Here is an 18,841-nt window from a genome sequence, read left to right on the forward strand (position 1 = left end):
AGAAATACGGTACTCAGTTAATTGGTTCACAATCAATCAACATTTCATGGTTGTGGGACCATTTGTATCTTTATGTTGCATTGAATCTACAATACTCAAAGCACAAGGGCTTTACCATCAAACATTCAGAACTGATGATACGATGTTTCTTGGAAAAGTAATACTGATATTACATTGGCAAATAATCATCTAGCACTTATGGTATGTCAGGTAATGTGCTAAGTATTTTATATGCATTATTTCACCCTCAAAGAATAAAGTCCTATGGAGCAGATATCATATTTTTTAGAGATGAGGAAACTGAGCCCTAAGGGTTGCCCTAGGAGTTGAGGAAGAGAGGAGAAAATAAAGTATTATAATTCTCAACAGGAATTCTTAAAAAAAATGTGGTGATTCAAAGATACGGTCAAGGAATAGTAAAATTCCTCAAGATTTGTCACTTCTCAGTCACATTTCAATTATGAAGTTTTTTACTTATTTTTTTTATAACCTGCCTTATTCTACAAAGGACTCAAGACACTTAATGGAGATTATTTAAAAGGAGAGAAAGAAAGGGGAAAAAAAAGAAGAGCGAAGAAAGAAGAGGATTAGTAGGGAGAGGAAGGAAGAAAAAAAAAGAAAGGAGAAGGGAAGGAAGAGAGATAAGCCACTCTTACTAAAACAGTTGCTACTTAATCACCTTTTACCTGACCTACTCACATTACCCTCCAAAAGTTCAGCCTCTTGTTTAATTTATATAATGCATTTAATCAGACATTCCTCATTTTTATAATCTATGGAGGCTTTAATTTGCATTTAATCCAATCATTATTCTTGACTTCACTTTCTGATAGAAAAAAAACATATGACTTATTAGTATGTAAAAACATTTTGTCCCGCCATCCAGAGATAAATGAGGACGGAATTGCCATAGACTGAGAGAAGGGGAGGGAGCCCTGGTGGCACAACGATTAAACGCTTGGCTGCTGACTGAAAGGTTGGTGGCTTGCAAGGGAGAAACACCTTGCAATCTACTTCTATGAAGATTACAGCCAAGAACACTCTATGGAGCAGTTTTACTCTGTCACATGGAGTCGCTATGAATCAAAACTGACTTGATGCCACCCAACAACAAGAGAAGAGGAGCTATATAAAGCAATAGTCACTTAAAAGTAAAGACTACAACCTGTACTTGTAAACAGCAATCAGCTGGCAATGGAATAAAATGAAGAGGCTTTTAAGACTTTAATAATCCTAAAATATACATTTCTTATATCTTTCAGGTAAACTAATAACAACTATAGCTTTGGTATAGGGGCTCTTCCCTTATAAATGTTCAATTGTCACAATTTATTATCATGTGTTACACACTTGCACTAAGTTATAGCTATAAATATTCAAGTACATTACTCTAAATAAAGGTATAGATCCCTCATGCTTGTTAAAATTTTCCTGGGCTAGTTGTCCTAGCTCTCAAAAAATTGCTCACTCTTCATACTTGAAATATTCCATTTGGCTAAGCGTTCAGGTTCAAATTTCTCCAGGTACCATGCCAACCCTTTACTCCTCTTTGCCTCAATTCTTTCCGAAATAGCATAGGATTCATTAGTCATGCCTAGTATTAGCCTCTCTGAGTATTAAAGTCCTTGGGTTCATATAGCAATTGAAGTTTAAAAGACGAAAAGTTCATGGCATCTTTCAGGTTTAAGGGGATGAGTTTCTATAGGAACTTAAACAAAGCACATAAAATACAGATTTCAAAGACTCCCTTACTCATTATAATCAATCCAGGAGAGATCCAGTTAGTATCTAGGTGTACATATTTTATAAAGGTAAAAATAAGATGGTGAGCCAACATGTCCTCTCGCATTGTTGCCTCCTGCATTTGAAGGACTCTTCAGCAATTCCAGTTGCCACTGTGATATTTCTGTCAGAGAAGCCCCAAAACCTCTCATTTGAAGTAGATTGCCCTTTGATCCTGTTTCTTCTTGGGAGTGGTGTGGTTGTTGTGCAAACTGAAAGGCTAAAGAGAGTACTGATGACTGGACTTTCCACCCTACATCCCAAACTATGGAGAGAAGGTCAGGAATGCTCTGAGCCCCACATTCCATTAATACCTGAGCATAGCACAGCCACCTATGGACGCACCTGACCCAGAGTGCATCCAGGTGCTGGGTATTTAAGCAGTGAATAAAAGGGGCAGCATGGCTCAATGCAGACCTTCAATCCTCTAAGCTGGGCCTGTGATCTCAGAGAACTGCTTCAAATAAAACCCAGTTCCCTCTGTTCTCTAAGGAGAGTAGTTAATCTTTATCATGACAACTTAAGGCCATGGCCAGATTGAATGGCAGTGCTTAGAGCTCCATTTCCTAGCACAGCTTGTTTTCCTGGTTGGCAATAGAACTTTAACCCTTCCTGGGGCTCTGCAGGGTCATGCACTACATGGAGGGCTGGAGAAATGTTTACTTTTTAAGAATGATGTTCAAATAAACTTTAAAGCCACCAATAGAAAATTTTGTTTTCACAGAAAACTGTATTTTTATGAAAATGAGAGTAATTATTCAATTTATGAATTATTCAAGATTAAATTATATAGAATATTATCTTTTCTGCTTATAATCAGGGATACTTTTCTAGCACTTTTCAAGTATTCCCTCCTCCTCCTCCTAGTGGCATTTTTGGGTACTTTTTTTTTTTACTATTTTTGGATAGGACAACATATATTTTTTCTGTTCCACAATTGAGCAATTTATTGGTTATCTCCGTCCCCCTACTCCAAATAAAACAAATGAGTACAAGGTCCACATCAGTCAAAATGTATAATTCATTGATTGATTCTTGGTGCCTACCCTAAAAAAATTGCATTTACCCCACATCAAAAAAAAAAAACCAAACCCATTGCCATCAAGTTGATTCTGACTCATAGTGACACTATAAGACAGAGTAGAACCATAGAGTTTCCAAGGAGCACCTGGTGGATGAACTGCCAACCTTTTGGTTAGCAGCCATAGCACTTAACTTCTATGCCACCAGGGTTTCCACATTACCCCACAGAGGGGGAAAAATGCCAGATGAAATTCTAACAGAATAATAAAAATTTTCTGGTATTAAAACTCTGGGGGAAATTTCTGAGCATTTGCCAACTGTGTAAAGAATACAAAACAGTGATTAGTTTCTAATTTAATAAAAATTTATTTCATATTTAACTATGCTGTTTTTATTTTTTTCTCAAACCCTAGATCAAGGGTTTTCCAATTTTGAATAATCTTTTATTTCTAATTTACAGAATGTTTTTCCATTTCTCCCAAAAAGATCATGAATCATTTTTAGACACTGTCATTAAACTTGTTCGTCTGTGTATATCAGATCTCCTTGTAAATACCCTACAGGCTGTAAAAGTTAAATCAGAAACAAGTAGTGATTCAGAACTCCTTCTAGCTGGAAGATTTAAATAATACAAAACCGTGCCCCAGTAGATCATCCAACAAAGGTGCCCAGTTCTTAATCATCTTTTGGCTGAAGTCTGAATGATCCTTTAAATAACGCCGCATAGTCAAGGCAGTGCAACCATGGTGTACATCCGCATACTGCTAATTCCTTTTGCACTTGCCTGTACCACACAGTTTAGCACTTTATTACATATTGGCTTGTTCTCCAACTGTTCCACTTGTGTTTCTTTTCTTTAAAAATACATTCTGAAATGCCGAAGATTTGCGGCCCTGGCCTAAACACCCCTGTAAGCTATACGCTCCTTAGCATGGTATAAGGCATGTAGTACAGGACTTTATATTTTTTGATTATTTATTCTTTTAGAATCATCTTAAATTAAGCATCTCTTGGGAAAAGTTCCAAAACTTGATATTTCTGCTAAGGTTGTTCACAAGGAGTCAGATTAGTGCTCAGCATAATGGCTTGATTTTTCTTTTATAATTAGACCAAACTCACCCACTCTTCCGAAGCTCACACATTTACTAGAATTCAAAATGGCCAGGATCAATTTGATAGAGTCACCAATACTAAGTTACTTAGTGCTAAGTTCATAAATAGGTCATAACCTGTAAAAATTTTAATAGTACTATATTCTATATCCCACCAACCAGTACCAACTATAACAGCAAACGCACTTCAACTTTTAAACAACAGATTCCCATTTAATAAATTCTTTTCAGTTAAGATATTAGCCAACGAAATATCTCAAAATAAGATGAATGTGTACACACACACTAACACACACATGCAAGCACGTACCCACATATACACAGCTTTTACTTATTTCTTATAATTGACTTAACCAGGAGTATGAATATATTCTACTCTTCTAAATTTTGTTTCTGAGTGAAATATCATGTGTATAAATAGATAAAAAGAAATCATCGTGCCACAATTTATATTTTACATAATATGCAAACATACGGGATACAAAACATACATAAAGTCCAGTATATATTTTAAAATACCATTCCAATGAGGCATAAGATTGCTTTGCACATGTGCTGGTTTTGGGGTGCTTATAGTAACATAGTTAACTTACAGATCATCAGGACAGTTTCTTGGTGGCTCCAGTCTCCCTCCTGTTTGCACGTAGTTTAAAACATCAAGGTTGGAATGAGCTGGATAAGGCTGATGACCAAGCGTTAAAATTTCCCAAATCAAAATTCCAAAAGACCTATGGATTGTAAGGGTTTGTTTTAATTGTACTTAGTACCAAAATCAGGTTTACAGTAGCTTCATCAACATAATTATTTTGGGGGCTATGGGGTTCTACTTGGTAACTGGCATTAAAAAAAATGTTGCCATCTAGTCGATTCTGACTCATAGTGACCCTATAGGACAGAGTAGAACTGCCCCGTAGGATTTCTAAAGAGCAGCTGGTGGATTCAAACTGCTGAGCTTTTGGTTAGCAGCCAAGTTTTTAACCACTGTGCCACCAGGGCTTCAACTGGCATTTAGTGAACCCATAAAAGGCAAATGGGAGACTTAAAAGCAGGTTAAAGGCAGGAAAAATTAAAACAAGCAACTGCCTACTTCGTGTAGCTTAAGAGATGATAGGTAAGACATAGCGGGAGTGCATGCACACACGTGCATGTACACACACACCCCTCTGTTCCTGTCCCCTGGCTGAAGCTGCATCTGGAGACCTCCATTAATATGCAGACACACCAAGCTAAGGGTGAGCAAGAGAGCATTTTACCTTTTTTTTTCTTTTTTCTTCTTCTAAGTTTGAGGGGGATAAAATGCTAGTAAACGTGGAGAGGGAAAGCATGAATAAAAACTGGCGGCCCTGAGGACCAATTTTACCTCATCACCAATTTTTTCTAGAACCAGTCCAACTTAAAAGCTACTAAACAAATCAACTCTACATTTTGAGCAGTTCTAATCAAAGGTTTGGGGTCAAGAAGCAAAAATGATGGGGCTATTTAAATAATAGTAAATAAATAAATAAATACCCAAAACCTTTGCCATTGACTGTGACTCACAGTGACCCTATAGAGGTGTTCAAACCTCCCCAATGTCCTATTCTTTTTGAGATCCATGATTTAAAGGCTACTTACAAATTAATGACCAAACATCCCCAAACAGTAGGTATTTGGACATACACATGGACATTAATTCACAAGTGTCAATTTCTACCAGCCATATGCTTTTACACCTTTGGAGCGTAATAAAATACTTGGAGTAAATGTATCTATCTCGTACACTAATGGGAGGTGCTGTAAGCTGCTGAAACAGGAATAGTTCCATCTTGGCCACCAGTTTTAACTTTAACTTCAGATAAATCACTTAACTGCTCTGTTCTTCTGTTTTCTCATATAAAAACAAAGGTGAGATGACCTTTTGCAATCCCTTCCGGCTCTGACATTTTATGATGAGCCGTATTTCTCTGGGTCCTGTGGAGCTCACCATACATCAGATTGAGTAGTGAAGATTCCATCCATCAAACTTTCTGGAGCCATCCACCGAACAGGCAGCAGGCCTTCTCCTCTCTTTCTATAGTAATCATTTTTGTAGATGTCCCTGGCAAGTCCAAAGTCCCCAATCTTCACTATCCGTGACGGACTTGTATAGTCTTTCACTGAGACAAGGCAATTCCGAGCTGCCAGATCCCTATGGCAGAAACTATATTTAATAATAAGACTAATAAATTTCTAGAGATCAGATAAGCAACACTAGTATGTCTGTAAAGAAAAGACTTCTTACAGATATTATTGCTATTTTGAAGGGATTAAAATGTTTAATTATTCTTATGTGTTTTACCCAAACTACAGGTGATTAATTGTGCCAATATCCATAATAACCTTGTATCCAGAACGTCACTATACCTGTGAATGAAGTGCATCTGCTCCAAGTAGACACAACCTTTTGAAATATCTACACATAGGTCTACAAGGTCAACCAAGGTGAGTAAAGGGCCATGAAACTGTAAGAAATGAAGGAAAAATTACAGGCCATTTTCCATATTGTGCTATATATATACACATATGTATCCCATCAATTGATATCAACTATAACATATATATGTATGTGTGTGTGTGTGTGTGTGTGTATAATGTTTTAAAAGCATTTTTAATTTATGGTTACAAGAGCTCAAACAAAAAGGAAAAGACCTAAATGTATATGCTTTTGACCAAGGTATAGATAAATAAATGATATGCTCTATTTAGTGAACAGAGGCAGAGAGGCAGTATGGGATCTTTATTGGAAAGATCTCACAGTGTCAGGTGAGACACCCTAGTTCTGCTACTTAGCAGTTGTGTGATTTTGCTCAAGTTGCTTAATTCACTAAGCTACTTTATCATATGTTAAGCAAGAATCATATTACTGACCTTGCAGGATAATGTTTGTAACATAGCTAGTGCCCAACAGGCACTTAATAAAAAAAAACAAAAAATAGCACTTAATAAAGTTAGCAATATTCTATTTCAAGGTCACAGATTCCTTCTCTCATCTAAGACAGCCAGCACAAATATACAGTTTAGCCTGTACTGGTTACGATGATTTCTAGGGAAAAAAAGCCAGATGAAGTTTTTATTAGTACCATGTGGAACAAATTGAAATTTCCTGCCCAGGGGCTATATTCATATAGTATCTGCTCCTTTCTATTTCCCTGCAACTACCCTGGTTAAGGATTTTATCATCCCTAGTTTGAACCATCCAAAAACTCCCCCTTTCCCCAGCCTCCTATACTGTATTTCCAACTTATTCTTCCTAGAACACAGCTTTAATTAACTCACTTCCTTGAAGCCCACTGCCTGTTAAAGACCATTCATTACAAATCCCAGAGACCAGCCTCCAAGGCACTTCCGGGCTGGACCAGCCTCTCTTTATGTCCTTTTATATCCCGTTGTTTCTCCTCTCACAATCTTGCTTCAGTCACACCAGACTACCTGCTGTTCTTTACACCTGCTCTGCATTTCTCAACTTCTCTCCTTTTTTTTTTTTTTACTATTATTTTTTTTTTCCTGGAGTTCCCTCCTTATTCTCCATCTCCATCCATAGGCTTCATCGAGCATCTCAAATGGCTCCCAACTTCCAAGAAAGTTAATTCCTCATACATAGATGATCTTAAGTGCTGTCCACCCTGCCTCCTTGGCAAGCTTACCTCCTTTCTCAAAACAGGAATAATCCTGACATTCTGGGAGTCAACATTGCCACTGGTTCTGCTTGACCGCACCTCATTCTGATAACTAGGCTGTGACCTTATTCCCAAAACTCAATCCCCCTTCATCCCTATTCAGGTCCACTAGACAGCTGTCTCATGGCCTGAGCCTGAGTACCTGCTGAGTATCCTGACTGGTTCACTGGCTCCCGTGTGAATGGAACCCTGCTTTGCTCTTGGGAGAGCCTACTCTACTCATAAAGACATCCTCTTGGCCTAGAATCCTACTCCTGAACTTTGGTCTGGTGGCTAGCACTCTGTTCCCCACTGATAGATTTTCATAATGTTGCCAGCCTGCCTGCCTGCTTAGATCTCTATCACCTTCTTCTGATATCTCCTGGGGCAATACCTCTTGGGGCATCCCATCACCCTGTGTTTTCACATGCTGCCCTAGTATATCACCCGTTATCTCTTTCCAAACCCTGCAGACATATTAAACTTTTATCTGGGCTTACGCCTAATCGACATCTCTACAACTCAGTTGTTGTTGTTGTTAGGTGCCATCGAGTCCATTCCGACTCATAACGACCCTATGCACAACAGAACGAAACACTGCCCAGTCCTGAGCCATCCTTACAATCATTGTTATGCTAGACCTCATTGCTGCAGCCACTGTGTCAATCCACCTCGTTGAGGATCTTCCTCTTTTCCACTGACCCTGTACTCTGCCAAGCATGATGTCCTCCAGGGACTGATCCCTCCTGACAACATGTCCAAAGTATGTAAGACGCAATCTCGCTGTCCTTGCTTCTAAGGAGTATTCTGACTGTACTTTTTCTAAGACAGATTTGTTCGTTCTTTTGGCAGTCCACGGTATATTTAATAATCTTCACCAACACCACAATTCAGAGACGTCAATTCTTCTTCAGTCTTCCTTATTCATTGTCCAGCTTTCACATGCATATGATGTGATTGAAAATACCATGGCCTGGGTTAGTTGCACCTTAGTCTTCAAGGTGACATCTTTGCTCTTCAACACTTTAAAGAGGTCCTTTGCAGTAGATTTACCCAATGCAATGCGTCTTTTGGGAAGGTATAATTTCAGCTACTCTTCAATCTCCCACCTTGGTATATCCCAAGCAGAACACCTCTTCCATGAAGCCTTCCCAGGTCTCCTCAGTTGGAAATAATCTGTCCCTTTTCTTGCTTCAGCAGTATATTCTTTACTCAGTTCTGTTTGGCCCCATGTTCTACCTTAAATTTGTTATTTGTATATGATGATTTCCCCACCATCTGGTAAGATTCTTGAAACCTTCTGTTCCCTGCAGTACCTACTGTTACTGTCACACAATAAACACCCAGCGAAGATTGGTGAATTGAATTGTATCTGGAAGGTAGTATATTCACTACTATGCATTTGTATTATTTTGATAGTGTTACTACTTTTTTCTATCTTAATATTGTCGTAGAATGTCAAATCTAAAAATGTGATATTGAATCAAAAATTTTCTAAGGCTACTTTTGGCTTTGACGTTCTAGAACTAAAAATGAAGAGAAGATTGCATTCAATCCTTATGCATTCAACCCAACAAGAAAGTCTGGGAGCAGGAATAGGTGAGCCAGAAGAAGACATTCCACAAGAAAGGAAAGAAGGAGAAAAGAAAAGGCAAAGACACAGGAATGCAAGATGTTAATAGAAAAAACATATGTGGGGTGCTCTGAAACTATGCTTTCTGCACAGTTTTTCTGTAAATCTGAACTGCTCTAAAAAATAAAGTCTATGAGAAAGGAAGAAAGGAAAGAAGAAGGCAGGGAGGGAGGGTAGGAAGGAGGGAAGAGAAAGGAAGAAGAAAGGAAAGAGAGAAGGAGGGAAGGAGGGAGGAAGAGAAGGAGGGAAGGAAGAAAGGACAAAAAGAGACAGAAAGAAAGAAGAAAGGGCAAAAAGCGACCCAACAAGAATGGGTAGGCAGAAATCCATTAATGTCAGAGAAATCTGCGTAGACCTCTTCCCCCATCTCTCTTCCTAGAGATTCCAAGCCACTGTAGGGAAAAAACGTGTGAGCTGCAACAGATGAGTGTGGGCAGAGAGCCTTGTGAGGTATATGAGAACTTTATTGAGGAGTTCAACTCATGGAGAGGGAAAGTGGAAACGGCTATTTTTTTTTTCAAATAACTTCTGTCAACTGTGTGAAATTGAACCCTCCTCTCCCTGTAGGTATTGAGCCTCAACCTCTATGACTTATTCTCATAATATTTCTGTCACTTGTTATTAGTACAGCCCCATTTTCCTTTGATAAAACTGTCTTAATTATTTTTAAAACAGAAATCACCAAACTCTTTCCCTCACCTAACTAGAGCAGTAATCCTGGCTGCTCAGAGCAGAGGTGCGGCAAGATCTGGCCTTGAAATATCTCCCAGTCCAACCCCTTTTTTCTTGGGATTTCCTTGCCCTCCTCCTTTCAAACTTTGAGAACCTCATGGGTTGTTGTTGTAGGGTAACCATATATAATTTATTGTCCAAACCAGGTTACTTTAGAGAGTAAAAGGAATGACAAACATAGACTGGGACTGTCCCAGGCAAACCAGGGGTGTGTGGTCACCCCATTCATGAGACTCACTCTCTCCCACAACAATTAGCACATATGACAGGCCTGGCGTTGGTGGCGGAAGTGTATGTAGTTGTCCTCATTCAGACTGTTTCCCTCTGATGCTAGTTGCCTCTGCTGAGATGGTAGTCCCTACTTAGTTTTCTTAGAGTCTGGTACAACTTTAGTCACTGAGAAGCCCCTCAGAGAGGGAGCCACATGCACCAACCTCTTCTCTAGGTTGGGAATCCCATAGCTTTGCCTAGCTGTTGGCTTGATGGCCCAAAAGTTGCTGTCCTTCTTCCAACCTCTGGCTCTTTCATGGGAAGTAACAGGAATCCCTAGAGTCCACACCCATCCCCTTCAAGCACCACTAAAAAAAACTAGCATGGGCTATTCCAGCAGTTTCCTGGTCTTCAGAAATCTCTAGACCAGACATTGGCACCCCTCTCCAAGTTCAGTTATATACCCAGGCTTCTGTTTTAGCCAAGTTTTTAAAACCCAACTCAACATGTCAACTGAGTAGGAACATACAAGTCCAGTACTCATGAAGAAATCAGGGCTGGAAGTATCAGTTGGGGACAGAAAGCATTTGGATTAAGTACAGGCGTATATGTTCCTTCTTCAAATCCACATGATCACTGTTCTCCAGAAGAACATGATTATGGCAGCCAGGACTTATTTTCCCATCAAACACCTAAAACAGGTTCAAATAACCAGAAAATGCCAGAAATATAAGTCGAGGGTTGTAATTGTCCTAATCCAACCCGAAAGAAATATAAGAATAATTTCCACAGAAGTCTTTTAAGGTTGGACCATCAGCCAAAACTGCCTACTTAATTTAAAGACTTTGAATTTTAGAGGCATAAAGGAGAAAATTAATAGGAAATTATAGGGTATTTGCATTACAAAACCAACACTGTGGAGCCCACTTCCTACCGTTGTCATCCGTGCTTTACGTAAATACGTGAGAAGGTCTCCTCCTTCCATCAGTTCCAGAATAATGTACCGAGGTTCGTTCAGGAGACAAACTCCAAGCTGCTTCAGAATGTTTGGGTGATTAAACTTGCTAAAAGGTGGAAAGAGACAGGCAGGGTCACATGGCAATGACCTATGTCCTAACAGAGCCTTTATGGAATAAAGCAATTCTTCACTTACGGTTTACTTGAAAAGTCCTGACTTTTTTTCTCAAATAAGTGAAAGCCTCATTTTCCAAACACTGAACTGGTCAGTGTGCTTGCCTTAAGGAGGGGATATGGCAACCCCTAGTGGCCAATACATATGGATAAAATAGGCTGATTTTTAGAAGAAATAACATTCATATTAAAAATCAAAGGTTTTGAAAAGAAAGTAATTTTGACTAACATCCTTCTTAAAAAAATATTTGAAAACGTTACATTTTTTGGTCCTCACAAGCATGAAATATCATCTTCTGCCTTCTAGAGAAGCAATTAAGACACATAGGTTTGACTAGACTGTTTTCTCAAGACATCAAGGCAATTAAACCCCAACCTTATGACTAGAACCCATAACCCGGGACCCCATTGGCCTTGGGTCTTCTCTTTAAGATGCTCTTGAAGAGTTTTCATGGTCATAAACTGACTGAAACCTTCAGACCCTAGAAATTTTCACCAAGATCATTGTACTTGACAACACTCTCCCTGCTCTTTCTACACATTTGGAAGAATACAGCATGTTTAAAGCTGAACAGCTTCAGAATTTACTTGCAAAGCACACTCCTTACTGGTGATAAAAGGAAGGAAGACCTTTCATCTAAGGACTGTCTACACCAAGGCTCAGAAGACGAGCTACTATAGAATAGTATAGAATACTTGCTACACCCAGGGATGAGGACTAGAAGGCAGGAGGGGACAGGAAAGCTGGTAATAGGAAACCCAAGGTCAAGAAAGGAGTCTGTTGACATGTCGTGGGTTTGTTAACCAATCTCATAAAACAATATGTGTATATGTGTACTAACTGTCTAATGAGAAGCTAGTTTGTCCTGTAAACCTTCATCTAAAATACAATAAAAAAAAAAAAAAAAGAATACTTGTTGCTACAGATGCATTTCCATTTAAGCTTTTTGGCTTTGTTTTGGGCATGATCTGGTCATTTTGAATGTTAAAAGCTTCCCACCCATACCAAGGGAAACTGATTTCATAATTACCCAAATACCTCATCAGATGTGCCTCCTTCAAGAATTCAATTTTCTCCTGGTCAGTGGAACCTTTCTTTAAAGTCTGTGCAACATAAAAACAAGCAAGATATCAGTATAGTAGACATTTCTGTGAACTCAGTGGGTTAATGTAGGCAATCTTTGGTTTGGTAATATCTACCCTGAAAGCTAGAGATAGATAATGCATGTTCTTTTGCTCTGTAAACCTACCCAAATATTAATCTCCTCTTTTTGCTATAGGAGTCGCTGAGTGGTGCAAATGGTTAAGTGTTCAACTACTAGGCGAAAGCTTGGTGGTTTGAACCCACCCAGAGGCACTTTGGAAGACAGGCCTAGCAATCTGTTTCTGAAAGGTCATAGCCTTGAGAACCCTACTGTGCACACATGGGGTTGTCATGACTCAGTGGTAACTAACAACATTATTGCTATTGCTCACATAGGAAAATCTGCTAGGTAAAATATTCATATTTACACAAAGCACCACAAAAATGTAGAAATTTTTAAAAGAGAACAAATTTGGTTTCTAGACCAATTTCTTAATTTTCAAAATTTTCTACTTATTATCTGTTTTCTCCCAATCATATCCCAATTTATTTCTTAGAGGCAAGGTACCCAGTCCCACGCAATCGATCTCAACTAATCACGAAAATCCTGATCTGAAATTTTCCAGCCTCCCTTGCAAATCAGAATGTCCATATGACTCAATTCCGGTCAATGAGATGTAAGGGGAAAACAGCTGAAAGGAACAGAAGCTTATGGAACACTATTGCTTTACTGAACAGATACATCTAGCATCATCTTCCCCCTTCTCCATGTCCTAAATGCAAATGTGATGCCTGTGCCTTGGCAGCCATCTTGGGACCATAAAACAACAAGTACGTGCAAAAATGAAGAGAATTACAGAGTTGCTGGCCCTGATCCAACACACTACTGTGCCAAAGCCAGCAATCATCTTGTTATATAAAAAGTAAACACTTGTTTAAGCCAGTTGAGGTTGGAGTAGCCAAAAGGATTCTTGACTGATATTTGGGATAACCCAATTCCCTAATTATTTAAAGGACTTTTAAATGATATCGTTTGGAAGTGGAGAGAATTGCCAACATTTCTAGCTGAATAGCCCACCCTCAGAAGCAATAGATCCCTAACAAGTAGTGATCAGGGTATTGCTCAATTATGTAAAAGGTTCACCATCGCTCTAGCAAAAGAAAGTTTTACAAAAATATGACAATATATCCCATGCTTCCTAAAAACTTTATTAAATATATCATGCTTAATAATTGTTTAGGACAGGGGTCAGCAAATTATGGCCTATGGGCTAAACCCAGCCTGTCACCTATTTTTGTACAACCTGTGAACTGAGAATTGTTTTTGCTTTTTAAATAGCTGAAAATAATAATAATATTCCATAACAGATGAAAGTTACATGAAATTCAAATTTCAGTGTCGATAAATAAAGTTTTATTGGAACACAGTCACACTCATTCATTTACATATTGTCTATGGCTGTTTTTGCACTACAATGACATAGTTGAATAGTTGTGACAGAGATCATATGGCCAGCAATCCTAAAATATTTATTATCTATTCCTTTAAGAAAAAGTTTGCCTGAATCCTGGTGTAATAGCTTGAGAACGTGTCTAATAACCCGTTTTCTTACAGCATGTTTGAAGGGAAAAAACTGTATGCCAGGTATCAGCTAATTTGTAGACTTAGAGGTAATATAAACTCTTAAGAAGATTTTCATATGGATTACAGAATCTATGTACGAAATAGAAAAAGAAAAATATATATATACACATATGATTTCTGTAGCCATAGGTAGCCTTCTATATTCTACAAGTTCTCTCTTCAACTGGGATCACTCGTCTCTTATTATACTTGTATCCATGTAAATCCAGCTACTATATGCTGATGTGACATTTCAAGGAGTTCAAACATCTACCTCACCTTTACTGCCACTTTGGTTTCTCCACTTCCAGCTCCTAAGATATCTACCGCTGTCCCTTCATACACTTCTCCAAAGGCTCCACTTCCCAACAGGAGACGCAGACTCAGTTTTTCCCGAGGAAAGGCAGGAAGACTTTCAATCTCATCTTGGGTCGGAAGAGTACTGTAAAATGACAATATTTTTGTTCTGCCAAAATACATATGGCTTACAAGTTTGTGCTGGTGTTGGTGTTTGAGAGAGAACAGTGTAAGAAAGAAAAGAGAATCTCACAGACTTGCAACAGTGTAGTGCTTTCTGTCTGATATAGTGACATGGAATTGGCATCGGTATTTCTTCCCTATTCTGCTACCTTTTACTCAGAACATGTCACTTCGCTTCTAGGCACAATCATTTTGATAGGAGCATGCATGATTTTCACTGTAGCTTGTTCTGTTAAAATTTACCCATTGCCATTGAGTTGATTCTGTGACCCTACAGAACAGAGTAGAACTGCCCCCACAGGGTTTCCAAGGCTATGATTTTTACGGAAGCAGACTGCCACATCTTTCTTCCATGGAGTGACTGGCAGATTCGAACTGTTGACCTTTTGGTTATCAGCCCAGCGTTTAATCACTTTGCCACCAGGGCTTTGTTGAAGTTACTAGTTATTAATGTTTTCAGGTTTTTAATTTATGTAAACAGCTAAGGTAAATTAGTATCTATTTTAAGAGCACAGCTGCTAACCAAAAGGTCTGCAGTTCAGATCCACCAGCCGCTCCTTGGAAACTCTATTGGGCAATTCTACTCTGTCCTCTAGGGTCACTATGAGTAGGAATCAACTCAGCGGCAACGGATTATAGTCTTTTAGCAATAAAAGCATCTGGGTTCATGAGCTAAACTTTTTCACCTTAACTTTTTCACCCACTTCATCTCTTAGGTAAAACAAGATTATCATGACCACAAAAAAATCAACTCCATCTCTGTCAGGTGAACTTCAGAAAATTAAGCTCCTCATCTGGAATATTATGAGGAAAAAAATGCATCTCCATTAAAAATGCTTTGCGTTTTTAATAGAGGATGTCAAATGCCAGATATGCTGAGTATTTTCTCAAGGAAAAGTCACCTCTACATGGCTGTGTCTACTTCAAAACCTTTGCTTTTGTCTGGAATTATAATTTCTAGAAGCAAGGTCTACCTCTATAAAATTCCATTTTGCATAGACCATAATATAGGGTCTTGGCCAAAGAGACACTTAAATATTTTCTTTAATTTTGATGACAACAGAAGTTCAAAACTCATCTTATAGTGGATTAGTGAGCAATCACCATACAACTTCTAAAAAAGGAATAAGATTGACTTGATGGCATGATGGCACGTGTAGGAGACCCTTGAAATTTCTCTTTTCTTAAATGCTGCCTCCAGTTGGACAGACCATGTTACCATCTATTCTCTTCGATTTAGGATTACCTCTCTGCTTCATTTACTTTTGAGCCAAATTATAAAGCACTGGAAAACAGAGTGATTTTTGTTTCCCTTAGGATAGGATAACCATGTAATTTGTTATCTATACCAGGTCACATGTGAGAGTGGAAGGGTATGTTATTAATAATTGTGCCAGAGTAATGGGCATAACCCACGGCAGTCCTGGGAGAAGCAGATGCATGGACACTCTTGGTATAGTAGTCCATCCACTGCCTAGGTGTTGGGTAAGGATGCCTAGGTTACATACTGTATCGCATAGCAGGCATTAGCCAGTCCTACTCCAGCTGCTACACCTCGCAGTTCAGCCAACTCTTTGTCTTCGTTGATGAGAACTGTCAGGCCTTCCTTGGAAGATTTTTGATTCTTTAATCTTGTATGCCAGACTATAAACAAAAAAAATGACATAATTCACAAGATAAAACTCTGCTTGCTTTTTTTCTTAGAAAATACAAACAATATTTTTAAATGTTTGTATATAAGAACACTATTGGTAGAATAACAGGATTTTATTGAAAAGCATGCACATAATTGAAAAACTAATTAAATCTAGGTTAAAAAGTCACATAAAAACACATAACTTACACCACATTGCATTCACCTTACTTCTCACAGTAGAGTTTAATACTTATTTACTGCTGTTATAAACAAGTTAAAGTGCCATATTAATTTACTTCTCAAAATCACCCATAAACTAGATTTAAAATAAACCAGAACAAATTTGCATAATAATCATTAGTGAACCAAATCCATTTCTGAGTCCAGACATGTCCTGGTTATACTTCCCAGCAGAAGTGAGGAAATGTTTCCAGTATAACAGCAAATTAAAAAAAAAAAAACAGGTACAAGAGTATATACCCATTCTTGTTCACATTCATATATACATTCTCAAATACATAGAAAAATTATTGAAATTAAACCCATCAAGTGTTAGACGTGGTCCTCCCTAGTTGTGGGATCATGGGTGATTTTTATTGGCTTTTTTTTTTTTCCCAGTGAACAGATATTATTTTTACAATCATTAAAAAGTATTATTTTTTAAAGATTAAAATATACTCACAGCAATAAGATCACCCATCTATACTAGAATATTGGATCAGAAATTGGAAAGAGGGAGAATGATTTGGGAGATGATCGTTAAACTTGAGCTTTATTTCATTGTAGCTTCTCTACCCAACAGGTTAGAGTTTTATTCAAGTGAAATGCCATTTGAGAGGTGCAAAGGGAAAAAAAAAGTCTTAAGCCCCTTTGTTAATGTCATTTTCCAAACCTGAATTGTTCTTACATCCCTCTTCATTTTTGAAAGCCCACCTTCAGCCCAGCATCCTCAGTGATGTCTCCCAAGACCACTTGCAAACTCTGCTGATCTCTCGTCTCTGAGCTTATGTGACTAAATATGCCTCTCAGCACTTTTCCTATGTCCTGTCTTGTACATTTCACGTACTATAGCCTTTTCTTATTATTTAACACATATTTTGCCATGTATCTGTTCACGCAGGTATGTCTCACATTCCTTGTTAAATGGCAAGACCCTTGAGGTGAGCAGTTGTATTTTACTGCTTTATATTTCTCTCTACTCTCAGCATAAAACTAATGTTGTATTAGATATGACCACTCACCAAAGCGAAGGCTGTCGATGCTTATTTTTAAACCCTTGTTTCAATTTATATTTATAAGTATGGCTGTTGAGAGCCATCAGCACAATGCAAATTTTAAAATAATGGACACTTTCTATTATTTTAACAACTGAATCTTGTCTCATGCATTTGCACACTTCTACTAGTAAAATAACATGCACTGCTATTAAAAGCAAAGGACTGAATTAGCTTAGCTATACTCAAAAATCCAAGTTCCAAGCAGAGGAAAGACCTTCAAGTCCTGAGAAAGTCGGATATCCATCCATAGGATGTCCTGGAAGCACAATAAGTTGTCTGAAATTGTTTGATATTCATCCACTACAGTTATGAGTTCAAACAATGGTGATGAACAAGTAGTCAAGCAAAGGTCGGATGAAGGATTCTTCACGTAACACTCCTTGCCAGTAGGAAAGCAGACGAGCAGGCAAGCCTATATGCCAACTGCCAAATATACCACAGTCATATGCGTAATTCTGGAGGGCTGGCTTAGTGGCACAAACATCAGCTGTGCGATACTTAGACTCTCTGGAACCACAGGTTAAAATCTTGGCAGGGTCAGTTGAAATTTTTAGCTTTCCAAGTTAGCTGAGGGAGTTTCACGTATTATCTCAGTGGAATCTTTGAAAAGAAATCTCAAATCAAGTTTCAACATGCTCTCTAAGAGCTTATGATTCCAATTAGCTTGAGGGAATAATAAATTAGATTGAGCACACTTGGTAAAAAATTGGCTTTCTTTATCCTAAGAGAGTTCAACTTTATGTTTATAATTTCCCCTTGTAACTTTCCTTTATTCATGAACAAAATTAGCCACAATTTTCTGAACATGTGCTTAAGTGTTCTTTTCTGACCAGTGTCACACCTTTCTTGTAATGCTTCAGTGTGTCAGGGATTCTTAACATTCATGATAGATGCTGTTGTTGGGTGCCTTCGAGCCAATTCCAACTCACAGTGACCCCGAGTGACAGAGTAGAGCTGCCCCATGGTGTTTTCTTGGTTGTGATCTTTATGGAAGCAGATCACCAGGCCTTCCTCCTGGGAGCCACCGAGCGCGTTCGAACTATCAACCTCTCAGTCAGCAGCTGCGCATTTAATCATTGCACCACCAGGGCTCCTTTAGCAATAGATAGGGTGACCATATATCATCTAAACCAGGACATTTTGAGGATTGAAAGAAAGAGCTACCAATAAGTATGGTAACACAACAGGCATGAACCAGGATGTATGGCCACCCTGTAGGTCCAATATTTTTAGAGTTGTTACTGCATTTTCTCATCATTAAACTAAATCTCTCAAAAAAAAAAGAAGCTTTTAAGACCACCACTAGGTATAATAAGTGGTGAAAAAGAGGTAGATTTCTGTCCACCTAACTCAATTCTTCTACTTTGCTACTCATTTATAATAAGCAGGGATTTGAAGTAAGAAGGTCAGATGTCTAAAAGCAAGAGTGGATTCTGAAAGCCA

General features: G+C 38.3%; 1 protein-coding gene across 6 annotated transcripts in view; it reads right to left on the reverse strand.

Annotated features, from left to right (window-relative positions):
• ROS1 (ROS proto-oncogene 1, receptor tyrosine kinase) overlaps positions 1-18,841 on the reverse strand; it is a 125,246-nt gene that overhangs the window by 19,830 nt on the left and 86,575 nt on the right. For 4 of the 6 annotated variants that reach the window (XM_023540324.2, XM_023540365.2, XM_023540278.2 and 1 more), the window contains 7 exons: positions 15,994-16,129; positions 14,285-14,447; positions 12,337-12,401; positions 11,101-11,230; positions 6,300-6,397; positions 5,881-6,084; positions 4,511-4,645 (listed from right to left, as the gene is read on the reverse strand). In XM_023540324.2, coding sequence (XP_023396092.2) covers positions 4,511-4,645; positions 5,881-6,084; positions 6,300-6,397; positions 11,101-11,230; positions 12,337-12,401; positions 14,285-14,447; positions 15,994-16,129 — 931 coding nt within the window. Of the gene's footprint in view, positions 1-4,510; positions 4,646-5,880; positions 6,085-6,299; positions 6,398-11,100; positions 11,231-12,336; positions 12,402-14,284; positions 14,448-15,993; positions 16,130-18,841 lie in introns of those variants that run through there. The other 2 variants (XR_002784102.2, XR_010322788.1) reach the window with 2 other exon arrangements.

Source organism: Loxodonta africana, chromosome 1, assembly GCF_030014295.1.
Source record: "Loxodonta africana isolate mLoxAfr1 chromosome 1, mLoxAfr1.hap2, whole genome shotgun sequence".
Classification (NCBI taxonomy): Eukaryota; Metazoa; Chordata; class Mammalia; order Proboscidea; family Elephantidae; genus Loxodonta; species Loxodonta africana.